The sequence below is a fragment of the Cololabis saira genome, chromosome 22 (assembly GCF_033807715.1).
Source record: "Cololabis saira isolate AMF1-May2022 chromosome 22, fColSai1.1, whole genome shotgun sequence".
NCBI classification, from domain to species: domain Eukaryota; kingdom Metazoa; phylum Chordata; class Actinopteri; order Beloniformes; family Belonidae; genus Cololabis; species Cololabis saira.
The window spans coordinates 34,235,541-34,253,040 of record NC_084608.1 but is presented as its reverse complement, the minus strand read 5'-3'; the positions used below and the strand labels follow the sequence as shown (position 1 = coordinate 34,253,040).

General features: G+C 55.0%; 1 protein-coding gene across 1 annotated transcript in view; it reads left to right on the top strand.

The window, feature by feature from the left end:
* rreb1a (ras responsive element binding protein 1a) overlaps positions 1 to 17,500 on the top strand; it is a gene marked incomplete at its 5' end in the record, with an annotated part of 97,287 nt that overhangs the window by 25,739 nt on the left and 54,048 nt on the right. Inside the window, one exon of the mRNA XM_061713228.1 lies at positions 4,030 to 4,116. Coding sequence (XP_061569212.1) covers positions 4,030 to 4,116 — 87 coding nt within the window. The remainder of the gene's footprint in view (positions 1 to 4,029; positions 4,117 to 17,500) is intronic.

Below are 17,500 nucleotides of genomic sequence, written 5' to 3'. Positions count from 1 at the left end.
CGGGAGAGTTACAGAGTTACAGGTCAGGAGAGTTACAGAGTTACAGGCCAGGAGAGTTACAGGCCGGGAGAGTTACAGAGTTACAGGTCAGGAGAGTTACAGAGTTACAGGTCAAAGTCTCTTTTTCTTGAGTAAAAACATAATCACAATTTGGTCTGTAGAGGACCTGCAGGTCTGGATCTGGACCCTAGTGGTCTGTAGAGGACCTGCAGGTCTGGATCTGGACCCTAGTGGTCTGTAGAGGACCTGCAGGTCTGGATCTGGACCTGCAGGTCTGGATCTGGACCTGCAGGTCTGGACCAGGACCTGTTCCAGGTTTCTGGATGTTACGCAGTGGCACCTCGGCGTCGCCCCCTAAAGGACGACTGATATCTGTCCTGAATGTTGTTTGGTTGAACCTTGAGCTCTAAATGGTTTGCAGACGTCTTGCCCTGCTGGTGTTATGTTTACATTCACCTGAACCTGCTGACGGGTTCGTCACGCCTGTGTGTGGGGGGGGGGGGTACCTGGGATTACCCACGAGTTCCTGTTTTCTCTCTGGATCGACCGGGTCGTTCACGTGAGGCTGTGGAGCAGAGACCCGGATCTCCAGGAGATCCTGGGCCTCCTGCTTGTTTCATCTCATTTATTTACTTAGAAACGCACATTAATTAACATGAGCACTTGAGTCCATCATGTAAAGATTACATGAATATGCTTTAAAGCAGCAGTTGTTGTTGGATGCAGCGGTACGAGGCGGAGAGCCCACCCCCTCCCTGGTCCTCCCCCTGCCCCCCCCAGGTGTCTCCTCCCTGCACTTGTCGGAGCCTGTCGGCCCGAAGCAGAGCAGCATTCTTCAGCGCTCACATTCCTCGTCCCCGAGTTATTTTTACCGCCGGCGCTAACGGCCGCTAACCCCTCCCGCTGCAGAGCTGCGGCCGCTAGCGGCCAGAACCGCCCCCCCCTTAGCAGCTCGGGGGGGGGATCCTCCATCACCTCTAACTCCATCCAGGGTTCCTACCGGGGCTCGAAATCCTTCAAAGTGCTTTTGTCTTTCACAAAATTATTACAAGGAGAAATAAAATCAGTAAGATGAAACATAACTAGATGTTTACAGCACGATACAATGCACATTATTGTGATTAAAAAGTGGAAAAAATAACTTGAGTACATATATTCCTGTAGATATTTTACCCCAGCGATAAGGTGCTTGAAGATTTTGAAAATGACCCTTGAAAGTGCTTGAAAAGTGCTTGAATTTGACTTTTAAAAATGTGTAGGAACCCTGTCCATCCTGCTGCTGGTTAGCTTCCCTCCCCGAACCCCAGCCTGTCCCAGCATGCATCAGTCCCAGCATGCATCAGTCCCAGCATGCATCAGTCCCAGCATGCATCAGTCCCAGCCAGGGTTATAATAGTTTTGAATTTTTAATTTTAGTTTAGTTTTATTTCGTTTTGACTTTTTCTCCTTCAATTCAGTTAGTTTTAATTCGTTTTTAGTGTGGGTTTGCTAGTTTTTATTAGTTTTTATATTTTCAAAAATGCTTAGTTTTAGTTTAGTTTTTATTAGTTTTAGTTTTGACGTCACGGACCGTGAGGCGTTCAGGTGCCGTGGCTGCCAGTTGGAGATAAACGGCCAGAGCGAAATAAATTGATCAGACCAAGAGGCTTATATTGACAGGGACGAAAACGGAGGAAATTATATCTATAATTTTTAGTTAGTTTTCTAAACACGCAATATAGTTTCAGTTAGTTATCGTTTTTGTCTTTTAATTTTCGTTTTTATTAAGTTCAGTTAACGAGATTGTTTTTTCAATTTTAGTTTTCGTTATTTCGTTCGTTTTTCGTGAACGATAATAACTCTGGTCCCAGCATGCATCAGTCCCAGCATGCATCAGTCCCAGCATGCATCAGTCCCAGCATGCATCAGTCCCAGCATGCATCAGTCCCAGGATGCATCAGTCACCACCTCCAGGTTTAGGGAGGTAGCGCCGGGTAGCAGCCGGGTAGCAGCTTAGCTCCGCCCATGTGGGCGGAGCTCCTCTCCTCCTCCATCCTCACTTCCTCCTAATGAGCCTTCCAGCCCTCTAAGCTCTTAATCTCCCTCCTTCACATCATCCCTCCATCCAGAAATACCCCTGAGCTGCCCCCCCCCCCCCACACACACACACACCTCCACCCCCCAGCAGGATTAGCCTGCTGCTCAGATTAGCCTCCTGCCGACATCACTCGCTTCCTCCCTCAGCATCTTCTTCATCTTCCTTTTGACTGGCAGCTCCAGTCTCCGCCCCTCTCAGGTAGCCCCGCCCCTCCCGTTAGCCCCGCCCATCTCCAGGCCCCGCCCCCTCCTCGTTAGCCCCGCCCACCTGGAGTCTGCAGGTCAGACGGGCAGTTTGTCCCCGTTTATCACTGCAGATACCAGGTATCTCCCTGTTTCCCAGCATGCACCGCTGCAGATACCAGGTATCTCCCTGTTTCCCAGCATGCACTGCTGCAGGAGGGTGTGTGTCACATGACCTCTGTCCTCTCGGCTGTTTGTGTAACGCCAGGGTGTGTTGGTGTGTGTGTGTGTGTGTGTGTGAGACCCGGGGCTTGTTTATCTCCCCATCTGGGGACTTGAGGGTGGAGAAACATATATTTATATTAATAATAAAAATATACAGGTGTTTGTATAAATATGTAGAGAAATAAATATGTAAATGATTTTTTGTATTATGTTTGTTCGTAAAACTACTCTGTACGTGTGTGTTGTATATGTTTATATATGTGTGTACATGTGTGTGTTTCCGTGTATACATGTGTGTGTATATGTGTGTGTGTGTGTGTACATGTGTGTATATATGTGTGTGTATATATGTGCGTGTATGTACATGTATATGTGTGTGTATGTGCCTGACGGTGTCTGTGTTTCCATGTGTGTGTACATGTGTGTGTACATGTATGTGTGTGTGTATGTGTCTGACGGTGTCTGTGTTTCCATGTGTGTGTATATGTGTGTGTACATGTATGTGTGTGTGTACATGTATGTGTATGTGTCTGACGGTGTCTGTGTTTCCATGTGTGTGTATATGTTTGTGTACATGTGTGTGTACATGTACATGTGTACATGTGTGTGTACATGTACATGTGTACATGTGTGTGTACATGTGTATGTACATGTGTACATGTGTGTGTACATGTGTATGTACGTGTACATGTACATACACATGTACACACACATGTACACATGTACATGTACATGTGTACATGTGTGTGTACATGTGTATGTACATGTGTACATGTGTGTGTACATGTGTGTGTACATGTGTGTGTACATGTGTATGTACATGTGTGTGTACATGTGTATGTACATGTACATGTGTACATGCATGTGTATGTGTCTGACGGTGTCTGTGTTTCCATGTGTGTGTATATGTGTATATGTGTGTGTACATGTGTGTGTACATGTATGTGTGTGTGTACATGTACATGTGTGTGTATATATGTGTGTGTGTACATGTATGTGTGTGTGTATGTGTCTGACGGTGTCTGTGTTTCCATGTGTGTGTACATGTGTGTGTACATGTGTGTGTATATGTGTGTGTACATGTATGTGTGTGTGTCTGACGGTGTCTGTGTTTCCATGTGTGTATGTGTGTGTGTACATGTATGTGTGTGTGTACATGTATGTGTGCGTGTACATGTGTGTGTACATGTGTGTGTACATGTGTGTGTATATGTGTGTGTACATGTATGTGTATGTGTCTGACGGTGTCTGTGTTTCCATGTGTGTGTATATGTGTGTGTACATGTGTGTGTACATGTATGTGTGTGTGTACATGTACATGTATATATGTGTGTGTATATGTACATGTGTGTGTATGTGTCTGACGGTGTCTGTGTTTCCATGTGTGTGTACATGTATGTGTGTGTACATGTGTGTGTACATGTACATGTGTGTGTATGTGTCTGACGGTGTCTGTGTTTCCATGTGTGTGTATGTGTGTGTACATGTGTGTGTACATGTACATGTATGTGTATGTGTCTGACGGTGTCTGTGTTTCCTCCTCAGTGTGATCATTGGTCGCAGACTCGTGCCCGTCAAACCCGCCCCCTCCCGCCCCCGAGACTCGAGCGAGCGTTGCTTTACGAAAGAACGGTAAATATGCTCCGCCTCCTTTCCTTTATCTGACCCTCCACCACCTCCACCTGACCCTCCACCCCCTCCATCACCTCCATCACCTCCATCTGACCCTCCACCTGACCCTCCATCACCTCCCTCTGACCCTCCACCCCCCTCCATCACCTCCACCTTACCCTCCACCCCCTCCATCACCTCCACCTGACCCTCATCACCTCCATCCCCTCCTCCTGACCCTCCACCCCCTCCATCACCTCCTCCTGACCCTCCCATCACCTCCACCTGACCCTCCATCACCTCCATCCCCTCCTCCTGACCCTCCATCACCTCCACCTGACCCTCCACCCCCTCCATCACCTCCACCTGACCCTCCACCCCCTCCATCACCTCCACCTGACCCTCCATCACCTCCATCCCCTCCTCCTGACCCTCCACACCCCTCCATCACCTCCTCCTGACCCTCCATCACCTCCACCTGACCCTCCATCACCTCCATCACCTCCTCCTGACCCTCCATCACCCTCCACCTGACCCTCCATCACCTCCTCCTGACCCTCCATCACCTCCATCACCTCCACCTGACCCTCCATCACCTCCATCACCTCCACCTGACCCTCCATCACCTCCACCTGACCCTCCACCCCCCTCCATCACCTCCACCTGACCCTCCACCCCCTCCATCACCTCCACCTGACCCTCCATCACCTCCATCACCTCCTCCTGACCCTCCATCACCTCCTCCTGACCCCTCCATCACCTCCACCTGACCCTCCATCACCTCCATCCCCTCCTCCTGACCCTCCATCACCTCCACCTGACCCTCCATCACCTCCATCACCTCCACCTGACCCTCCATCACCTCCACCTGACCCTCCCATCACCTCCTCCTGACCCTCCATCACCTCCTCCTGACCCTCCATCACCTCCACCTGACCCTCCACCCCCTCCATCACCTCCACCTGACCCTCCACCCCCCTCCATCACCTCCACCTGACCCTCCATCACCTCCATCACCTCCTCCTGACCCTCCATCACCTCCTCCTGACCCTCCATCACCTCCACCTGACCCTCCACCCCCTCCATCACCTCCACCTGACCCCTCCATCACCTCCATCACCTCCTCCTGACCCTCCATCACCTCCTCCTGACCCTCCATCACCTCCACCTGACCCTCCATCACCTCCATCCCCTCCTCCTGACCCTCCATCACCTCCACCTGACCCTCCATCACCTCCATCACCTCCACCTGACCCTCCATCACCTCCACCTGACCCTCCATCACCTCCTCCTGACCCTCCATCACCTCCTCCTGACCCTCCATCACCTCCACCTGACCCTCCACCCCCTCCATCACCTCCACCTGACCCTCCACCCCCCTCCATCACCTCCACCTGACCCTCCATCACCTCCATCACCTCCTCCTGACCCTCCATCACCTCCTCCTGACCCTCCATCACCTCCACCTGACCCTCCATCACCTCCATCCCCTCCTCCTGACCCTCCATCACCTCCACCTGACCCTCCATCACCTCCATCACCTCCACCTGACCCTCCATCACCTCCATCACCCTCCACCTGACCCTCCATCACCTCCATCACCTCCATCACCTCCATCACCTCCACCTGACCCTCCACCCCCTCCATCACCTCCACCTGACCCTCCATCACCTCCATCACCTCCACCTGACCCTCCATCACCTCCATCTGACCCTCCATCACCTCCACCTGACCCTCCATCACCTCCATCACCTCCACCTGACCCTCCACCCCCTCCATCACCTCCACCCCCTCCATCACCTCCACCCCCTCCATCTGACCCTCCCCCCCCTCCACCTGACCCTCCATCACCTCCATCTGACCCTCCACCCCCTCCATCACCTCCATCTGACCCTCCACCCCCTCCATCACCTCCATCTGACCCTCCACCCCCTCCATCACCTCATCTGACCCTCCACCCCCCTCCATCACCTCCATCTGACCCTCCACCTGACCCTCCACCCCCTCCATCACCTCCACCTGACCCTCCACCCCCTCCATCACCTCCATCTGACCCTCCACCCCCTCCATCACCTCCTCCTGACCCTCCATCACCTCCACCTGACCCTCCATCACCTCCATCCCCTCCTCCTGACCCTCCATCACCTCCACCTGACCCTCCATCACCTCCATCACCTCCACCTGACCCTCCATCACCTCCATCACCTCCACCTGACCCTCCATCACCTCCATCACCTCCATCACCTCCATCACCTCCACCTGACCCTCCACCCCCTCCATCACCTCCACCTGACCCTCCATCACCTCCATCACCTCCACCTGACCCTCCATCACCTCCATCTGACCCTCCATCAACCTCCACCTGACCCTCCATCACCTCCATCACCTCCACCTGACCCTCCACCCCCTCCATCACCTCCACCCCCTCCATCACCTCCATCACCTCCACCTGACCCTCCATCACCTCCATCACCTCCACCTGACCCTCCACCCCCTCCATCACCTTCCACCCCCTCCATCACCTCCACCCCCTCCATCTGACCCTCCCCCCCCTCCACCTGACCCTCCATCACCTCCATCTGACCCTCCACCCCCTCCATCACCTCCATCTGACCCTCCACCCCCTCCATCACCTCCATCTGACCCTCCACCCCCTCCATCACCTCCATCTGACCCTCCACCCCTCCATCACCTCCATCTGACCCTCCACCTGACCCTCCACCCCCTCCATCACCTCCACCTGACCCTCCACCCCCCTCCATCACCTCCATCTGACCCTCCACCCCCTCCATCACCTCCATCTGACCCTCCACCTGACCCTCCACCCCCTCCATCACCTCCACCTGACCCTCCACCTTACCCTCCACCCCCTCCACCTGACCCTCCATCACCTCCACCTGACCCTCCACCTTACCCTCCACCCCCTCCACCTGACCCTCCATCACCTCCATCTGACCCTCCATCACCTCCACCCCCTCCATCACCTCCATCTGACCCTCCACCCCCTCCATCACCTCCACCTGACCCTCCACCCCCTCCATCACCTCCACCTGACCCTCCACCCCCTCCACCTGACCCTCCATCACCTCCACCTGACCCTCCATCACCTCCACCCCCTCCATCTGACCCTCCATCACCTCCATCTGACCCTCCATCACCTCCACCCCCTCCATCACCTCCATCTGACCCTCCACCCCCCTCCATCACCTCCACCTGACCCTCCACCCCCTCCATCACCTCCACCTGACCCTCCACCCCCTCCACCTGACCCTCCATCACCTCCACCTGACCCTCCATCACCTCCACCCCCTCCATCTGACCCTCCATCACCTCCATCTGACCCTCCATCACCTCCACCCCCTCCATCTGACCCTCCATCACCTCCACCCCCTCCATCTGACCCTCCATCACCTCCATCTGACCCTCCACCCCCTCCATCACCTCCACCTGACCCTCCACCCCCTCCATCACCTCCACCTGACCCTCCACCCCCTCCATCACCTCCATCTGACCCTCCACCCCCTCCATCACCTCCATCACCTCCACCTGACCCTCCATCACCTCCACCTGACCCTCCACCCCCTCCACCCCCTCCATCACCTCCATCTGACCCTCCACCCCCTCCACCCCCTCCATCACCTCCACCTGACCCTCCATCACCTCCACCCCCTCCATCACCCCATCTGACCCTCCCATCACCTCCATCACCTCCACCTGACCCTCCATCACCTCCATCACCTCCACCTGACCCTCCATCACCTCCACCTGACCCTCCATCACCTCCATCACCTCCACCTGACCCTCCATCACCTCCATCACCTCCACCTGACCCTCCACCTGACCCTCCATCACCTCCACCTGACCCTCCATCACCTCCACCTGACCCTCCACCCCCTCCATCACCTCCACCTGACCCTCCACCTGACCCTCCATCACCTCCACCTGACCCTCCATCACCTCCATCTGACCTCCATCACCTCCACCTGACCCTCCACCCCCTCCATCACCTCCACCTGACCCTCCATCACCTCCACCTGACCCTCCATCACCTCCACCTGACCCTCCATCACCTCCATCACCTCCACCTGACCCTCCACCCCCTCCATCACCTCCACCTGACCCTCCATCACCTCCATCACCTCCACCTGACCCTCCACCCCCTCCATCACCTCCACCTGACCCTCCACCCCCCTCCATCACCTCCACCTGACCCTCCATCACCTCCACCTTACCCTCCACCTGACCCTCCACCCCCTCCATCACCTCCATCTGACCCTCCATCACCTCCATCTGACCCTCCATCACCTCCATCTGACCCTCCATCACCTCCATCACCTCCCTCTGACCCTCCATCACCTCCATCACCTCCACCTGACCCTCCATCACCTCCATCTGACCCTCCATCACCCTCCATCACCTCCCTCTGACCCTCCATCACCTCCATCACCTCCACCTGACCCTCCATCACCTCCACCTGACCCTCCATCACCTCCACCTGACCCTCCATCACCTCCACCTGACCCTCCATCACCTCCACCTGACCCTCCATCACCTCCATCACCTCCACCTGACCCTCCACCCCCTCCATCACCTCCACCTGACCCTCCATCACCTCCATCACCTCCACCTGACCCTCCCATCACCTCCATCACCTCCATCTGACCCTCCATCACCTCCATCACCTCCATCACCTCCACCTGACCCTCCATCACCTCCATCACCTCCACCTGACCCTCCATCACCTCCACCTGACCCTCCATCACCTCCATCTGACCCTCCATCACCTCCACCTGACCCTCCATCACCTCCATCACCTCCACCTGACCCTCCATCACCTCCATCTGACCCTCCATCACCTCCACCTGACCCTCCATCACCTCCATCTGGACCCTCCATCACCTCCACCTGACCCTCCATCACCTCCATCACCTCCACCTGACCCTCCATCACCTCCACCTGACCCTCCATCACCTCCACCTGACCCTCCATCACCTCCATCACCTCCATCCATCCCCCGGTCATGTGACCACCTCCCACTCTGTCTGCTGTTTGTTTGTGTTAGCGTGCCGCATCCTGGGCGGGTCCTGGTTCCATCAGGGCTCCGCCCCCTCCCTGGTTCCATCAGGGCTCCGCCCCCTCCCTGGTTCCATCAGGGCTCCGCCCCCCTCCCTGGTTCCATCAGGGCTCCGCCCCCTCCCTGGTTCCATCAGGGCTCCGCCCCCTCCTGGTTCCATCAGGGCTCCGCCCCCTCCCTGGTTCCATCAGGGCGTTTACGAGTCCTATCCATGGATGTATTATAGAACTGGATGGTACATTGAAAATGGCCACCCATTCATTTCAATGCATTCTGCTCAGCCAGCGCATCCGCCGAAAACATTTCTGACTTCCGGGTTTACTTACAGGCCCATAGAGCATGCGCAGTTGAGTCACCTCCCATGATGCTCTGGGGCCTCCCATCATGCCCCGGGGCAATTGACGCCAATATTAATATAATATATTAATTAATGTATATTATTACATGTATAGTATTACGTATATTATGAATGTATTAATATAATATAATTACATAATATATATTAATATAAACTTCCATGGAATGCACGGACACGGCTGTGACGTCAGCCGTGTAACGAGTCCTAGTGTACGAGTCCTGGTATCTGACTGATGAGGTCATTGGTCCTAGCATAACGAGTCCTATCATTACGAGTCCTATCGTAACGAGTCCTAGCGTAACGAGTCCTAGCGTAACGAGTCCTAGCGTAACGAGTCCTAGCGTAACGAGTCCTAGCGTAACGAGTCCTATCATTACGAGTCTAGCATAACGAGTCCTAGCGTACGAGTCCTAGCGTAACGAGTCCTAGCGTAACAAGTCCTAGCGTAACGAGTCCTAGCGTAACGAGTCCTATCATTACGAGTCCTATCATTACGAGTCCTAGCGTACAAGTCCTAGCGTAACGAGTCCTAGCGTAACGAGTCCTGGTATTCTGACTGGATGAGGTCATTGGGTCCTAGCGTAACGAGTCCTATCATTACGAGTCCTAGCGTAACGAGTCCTAGCGTAACGAGTCCTAGCGTACGAGTCCTGGTATCTGACTGGATGAGGTCATTGGGTCCTAGCATAACGAGTCCTATCATTACGAGTCCTAGCGTACGAGTCCTAGCGTAACGAGTCCTAGCGTAACGAGTCCTAGCGTACAAGTCCTAGCGTACGAGTCCTAGCGTATGAGTCCTGGTATCTGACTGGATGAGGTCATTGGGTCCTAGCGTAACGAGTCCTATCATTACGAGTCCTAGCGTAACGAGTCCTAGCGTAACGAGTCCTAGCGTACGAGTCCTGGTATCTGACTGGATGAGGTCATTGGGTCCTAGCGTAACGAGTCCTATCATTACGAGTCCTAGCGTAACGAGTCCTAGCGTAACGAGTCCTAGCGTAACGAGTCCATAGCGTAACGAGTCCTAGCGTAACGAGTCCTAGCGTAACGAGTCCCTAGCGTAACGAGTCCTATCATAACGAGTCCTAGCGACGAGTCCTAGCGTAACGAGTCCTAGCGTAACGAGTCCTGGTATTCTGACTGGATGAGGTCATTGGGTCCTAGCGTAACGAGTCCTAGCGTAACGAGTCCTAGCGTAACGAGTCCTAGCGTAACGAGTCCTAGCGTAACGAGTCCTAGCGTAACGAGTCCTGGTATTCTGACTGGATGAGGTCATTGGGTCCTAGCGTAACGAGTCCTATCATTACGAGTCCTAGCGTAACGAGTCCTAGCGTAACGAGTCCTAGCGTACGAGTCCTGGTATCTGACTGGATGAGGTCATTGGGTCCTAGCGTAACGAGTCCGTATCATTACGAGTCCTAGCGTAACGAGTCCTAGCGTAACGAGTCCTAGCGTAACGAGTCCTGGTATTCTGACTGGATGAGGTCATTGGGTCCTAGCGTAACGAGTCCTATCATTACGAGTCCTAGCGTAACGAGTCCTAGCGTAACGAGTCCTAGCGTACGAGTCCTGGTATCTGACTGGATGAGGTCATTGGGTCCTAGCGTAACGAGTCCTATCATTACGAGTCCTAGCGTAACGAGTCCTAGCGTACGAGTCCTGGTATCTGACTGGATGAGGTCATTGGGTCCTAGCATAACGAGTCCTATCATTACGAGTCCTAGCGTACGAGTCCTAGCGTAACGAGTCCTAGCGTACAAGTCCTAGCGTACGAGTCCTAGCGTATGAGTCCTGGTATCTGACTGGATGAGGTCATTGGGTCCTATCATTACGAGTCCTAGCGTAACGAGTCCTAGCGTAACGAGTCCTAGCGTAACGAGTCCTAGCGTAACGAGTCCTAGCGTAACGAGTCCTGGTATCTGACTGGATGAGGTCATTGGGTCCTAGCATAACGAGTCCTATCATTACGAGTCCTAGCGTACGAGTCCTAGCGTAACGAGTCCTATCATTACGAGTCCTAGCGTAACGAGTCCTAGCGTAACGAGTCCTAGCGTAACGAGTCCTAGCGTACGAGTCCTGGTATCTGACTGGATGAGGTCATTGGGTCCTAGCATAGCGAGTCCTATCATTACGAGTCCTAGCATATGAGTCCTAGCGTAACGAGTCCTAGCGTTACGAGTCCTAGCGTATGAGTCCTGGTATCTGACTGATGCGGTCACGAGTCCCTGACCTGGTGTGTGAGGTCAACCCGGTCCCTGGTTCTGGTTCTAAAGTCCAGTTTAGAAGTGGATTCCAGCAGATAAGAAACAGGTGGATGATTTAGAGGTTTGAAACCCGGGAATCTGAGCTGTGATTGGCCGAGAGCCGGCAGAATCCTCCCCAGTGGGCGGGGCCTCTGATTGGCTGAGAGCACACACACCCCCCCCACCCTGCTGTGGTATGCCGATGCTATCTCTCTCTCTCTCTCTCTCTCTCCATCACGGCGGGTCCAAACTCCACACACACACACACACACACACACACACACACACACACACACACACACACACACACACGTAACCAAGCCGGAGGGTGGAAAAAGGAGAGAGGGATGAGCCTGAGAGACGGATGATGCAAGAGAGAGAGGGAGTGGGGGAGGGCGAGTGAAGGGGGCGGAGCCTCAGCAACAGGTTCGGGGGGGGGGGGGGGGGGGGGTCATCAATCTCTCTGGGGGGGCAGGAGGCTCTGGTGACTCCTGCAAGTGTCAGCTTCCTGTTGTAACACACACACACACACACACACACACACACACACACACACACACACACACACACACACACACACTCTGCTGTTCTCACTAACGTGCAGCAACGGGGACAAGATCTGATCTGGACCCTAGTGGTCTGTAGAGGACCTGCAGGTCTGGATCTGGACCCTAGTGGTCTGTAGAGGACCTGCAGGTCTGGATCTGGACCCTAGTGGTCTGTAGAGGACCTGCAGGTCTGGATCTGGACCCTAGTGGTCTGTAGAGGACCTGCAGGTCTGGATCTGGACTCTAGTGGTCTGTAGAGGACCTGCAGGTCTGGATCTGGACCCTAGTGGTCTGTAGAGGACCTGCAGGTCTGGATCTGGACTCTAGTGGTCTGTAGAGGACCTGCAGGTCTGGATCTGGACCTAGTGGTCTGTAGAGGACCCTGCAGGTCTGGATCTGGACCCTGGTGGTCTGTAGAGGACCTGCAGGTCTGGATCTGGACCCTGGTGGTCTGTAGAGGACCTGCAGGTCTGGATCTGGACCCCTAGTGGTCTGTAGAGGACCTGCAGGTCTGGATCTGGACCCTAGTGGTCTGTAGAGGACCTGCAGGTCTGGATCTGGACCCTAGTGGTCTGTAGAGGACCTGCAGGTCTTGGTGGTTTATGGACCGACAGCTGCACAGGTTGAAGTGTTATGGAGGAAGAGGAGGAGGAGGAGGAAGAGGAGGAGGAGGAGGAAGAGGAGGAGGAGGAAGAGGAGGAGGAGGAGGAAGAGGAGGAGGAGGAGGAAGAGGAGGAGGAGGAAGAGGAGGAGGAGGAAGAGGAGTGGATGGATGTGCAGATGAAGAGATGGAGCCATAAATACCACCATATGGTGGGGGACCCATCTCTCCCTCCCTCATCCCCCCTCCATCCCTCCATCTTTCCATCTTTCCATCCCCCTCCAACCCTCCATCCCCCTTCATCCCCCCTCATCCCTACATCCCTCCAACCCTCCATCCCCCCTTCATCCCCACTTCATCCCTTCATCCCTCCATCCCTCCATCCCCCCTTCATCCCCCCCTCATCCCTACATCCCTCCATCCCCACTTCATCCCTTCATCCCTCCATCCCTCCATCCCCCCTTCATCCCTCCATCCCTACATCCCTCCATCCCTACATCCCTCCATCCCCACTTCATCTCTCCATCCCTTCATCTCTCCATCCCTCCATCTCTCCATCTCTCCATCCCTCCATCCCTCCATCCCTCCATCTCTCCATCCCTCCATCTCTCCATCCCTCCATCCCTCCATCTCTCCATCCCTTCATCCCACTTCATCTCTCCATCCCTTCATCTCTCCATCCCTTCATCTCTCCATCCCTTCATCTCTCCATCCCTCCATCCCTCCATCTCTCCATCCCTTCATCTCTCCATCCTTCATCTCTCCATCCTCCATCCCTCCATCCCCACTTCATCCCTTCATCTCTCCATCCCTCCATCCCTCCATCTCTTCATCCCTCCATCCCTCCATCCCTCCATCCCCACTTCATCCCTCCATCTCTTCATCCCTCCATCCCTCCATCCTCCATCTCTTCATCCCTCCATCTCTCCATCCCTCCATCCCTCCATCCCTCCATCTCTCCATCCCTTCATCCCTCCATCTCTCCATCTCTTCATCCCTCCATCTCTTCATCCCTCCATCCCTTCATCTCTTCATCCCTCCATCCCTCCATCCCTCCATCCCTCCATCTCTCCATCCCTTCATCCCTCCATCCCTTCATCCATTCATCTCTCCATCCCTCCATCTCTCCATCCCTCCATCCCTTCATCCCTCCATCTCTCCATCCCTCCATCCCTCCATCCCTTCATCCCTCCATCCCTTCATCCATTCATCTCTCCATCCCTCCATCTCTCCATCCCTCCATCCCTCCATCCCTCCATCCCACCCTCCATCTCCCACCCTCCATCCTCCATCCCTCCATCTCTCCATCCCTTCATCCCTCCATCCCTCCATCTCTCCATCCCTCCATCTCTCCATCTCTCCATCCCTCCATCCCTCCATCCCTCCATCTCTCCATCCCTCCATCTCTCCATCCCTTCATCCCTCCATCCCTCCATCCCTCCATCCCTTCATCCCTCCATCCCTCCATCCCTTCATCCCTCCATCTCTCCATCCCTTCATCCCTTCATCCCTCCATCTCTCCATCCCTCCATCTCTCCATCCCTCCATCCCTTCATCCCTCCATCTCTCCATCCCTCCATCCCTCCATCTCTCCATCCCTTCATCCCTCCATCCCTCCATCTCTCCATCCCTTCATCCCTCCATCCCTTCATCCCTCCATCCCTCCATCTCTCCATCCCTTCATCCCTCCATCCCTCCATCCCTCCATCTCTCCATCCCTCCATCTCCATCCCTTCATCCTCCATCCCTCCATCTCTCCATCCCTTCATCCCTCCATCCCCCCATCCCTCATCCCTCCATCCCTCCATCTCTCCATCCCTCCATCCCTCCATCCCCTCCATCCCTCCATCTCTCCATCCCTTCATCTCCATCATCCCTCCATCCCTCCACCTCTCCATCCCTTCATCCCTCCATCCCCCCATCCCTCATCCCTCCATCCCTCCATCTCTCCATCCCTTCATCCCTCCATCCCTCATCCCTCCATCCCTCCATCTCTCCATCCCTTCATCCATCATCCCTCCATCCCTCCATCTCTCCATCCCTTCATCCCTCCATCCCCCCATCCCTCATCCCTCCATCCCTCCATCTCTCCATCCCTTCATCCTCCATCCCTCATCCCTCCATCCCTCCACTCTCCATCCCTTCATCCATCATCCCTCCATCCCTCCACCTCTCCATCCCTTCATCCCTCCATCCCCCCATCCCTCATCCCTCCATCCCTCCATCTCTCCATCCCTTCATCCATCATCCCTCCATCCCTCCATCTCTCCATCCCTTCATCCCTCCATCTCTCCATCTCTCCATCCCTCCATCCCTCCATCCCTCCATCCCTCCATCTCTCCATCCCTTCATCCATCATCCCTCCATCCCTCCATCCTCTCCATCCCTTCATCCCTCCATCCCTCCATCTCTCCATCCCTCATCCCTCCATCCCTCCATCCCTCCATCCCCTCCATCTCTCCATCTCTCCATCCCTCCATCTCTCCATCCCTCCATCCCTCATCCCTCATCCCACCATCCCTCCATCTCTCTCATCCCTTCATCCCTCCATCCCTCATCCCTCCATCCCTCCATCTCTCCATCCCTTCATCCATCATCCTCCATCCCTCCATCTCTCCATCCCTTCATCCCTCCATCCCTCCATCCCTCCATCCCTCCATCTCTCCATCTCTCCATCCCTCCATCTCTCCATCCCTCCATCCCTCATCCCTTCATCCCTCCATCCCTCCATCTCTCCATCCCTCCATCCCTCCATCCCTCATCCCTTCATCCCTCCATCTCTCCATCCTCCATCCCTCCATCTCTCCATCCTCTCCATCCCTCCATCCCTCCATCCCTCCATCTCTCCATCCCTCCATCTCTCCATCCCTCCATCCCTCATCCCTCCATCCTCCATCCCTCCATCTCTCCATCCCTTCATCCCTCCATCCCTCCATCCCTTCATCCCTCCATCTCTCCATCCCTTCATCCCTCCATCCCTCCATCTCTCCATCCCTTCATCCCTCCATCCCTCCATCTCTCCATCCCTCATCCCTCCATCCCTCCATCTCTCCATCCCTTCATCCCTCCATCCCTCCATCTCTCCATCCCTCCATCCCTCCATCTCTCCATCTCTCCTCATCCCTCCATCCCTCCATCTCTCCATCCCTCCATCTCTCCATCCCTTCATCCCTCCATCTCTCCATCCCTCCATCTCTCCATCCCTTCATCCCTCCATCCCTCCATCTCTCCATCCCTCATCCCTTCATCCCTCCATCCCTCCATCTCTCCATCCCTTCATCCCTCCATCCCTCCATCTCTCCATCCCTCCATCTCTCCATCCCTCATCCCTCCATCTCTCCATCTCTCCATCCCTTCATCCCTCCATCCCTCCATCTCTCCATCCCTTCATCTCTCCATCCCTCCATCTCTCCATCCCTCATCCCTCCATCTCTCCATCCCTCCATCCCTCCATCCCTCCATCCCTCCATCTCCCATCCCTCCATCTCTCCATCCCTTCATCTCTCCATCCCTCCATCTCTCCATCCCTCATCCCTCCATCTCTCCATCCCTCCATCCCCTCATCCCTCCATCCCTCCATCTCTCCATCCCTCCATCTCTCCATCCTTCATCCCTCCATCTCTCCATCTCTCCATCCTCTCATCCTCCATCCCTCCATCCTTCATCCCTCCATCCCTCATCCCTCCATCTCTTCATCCCTCCATCCCTCCATCCCTCCATCTTTCATCCCTCCATCCCTCCATCCTCCATCTCCTCCATCTCTCATCCCTCCATCCCTCCATCTTCATCTTCCATCTTCCATCCCTCCATCCTCCATCTCTCCATCTCTCCATCCTCATCCCTCCATCCCTCCATCCTCCATCCCTCCATCTCTCCATCCTCCATCTCTCATCCCTCCATCCCTCCATCCCTCCATCTCTTCATCCCTCCATCCCTCCATCCCTCCATCTTTCATCCCTCCATCCCTCCATCCCTCCATCCCTCCATCTTTCATCCCTCCATCCCTCCATCTCTCCATCCCTCCATCCTTCCATCTTCCATCTTTCCATCCCTCCATCCCTCCATCTCTCCATCTCTCCATCTCTCCATCCCTCATCCCTCCATCCCTCCATCCCTCCATCTCTCCATCCCTCCATCTCTCATCCCTCCATCCCTCATCCTCCATCTCTTCATCCCTCCATCCTCCATCCCTCCATCTTTCATCCCTCCATCCCTCCATCTCTCCATCCCTCCATCTTCATCTCCATCTTTCCATCCCTCCATCCCTCCATCTCTCCATCTCTCCATCCTTCATCCCTCCATCCTCCATCCCTCCATCTCCTCCATCCCTCCATCTCTCATCCTCCATCCCTTCATCCCTCCATCTCTTCATCCCTCCATCCTCCATCCCTCCATCTTTCATCCCTCCATCCCTCCATCTCTCCATCCCTCCATCTTTCCATCTTTCCATCTTTCCATCCCTCCATCCCTCCATCCCTCCATCCCTCCATCCCTCCATCCCCTCCATCTCTCCATCCCTTCATCCCTCCATCTCTCCATCCCTCCATCCTCCATCTTCCATCCCTTCATCCCTCCATCTCT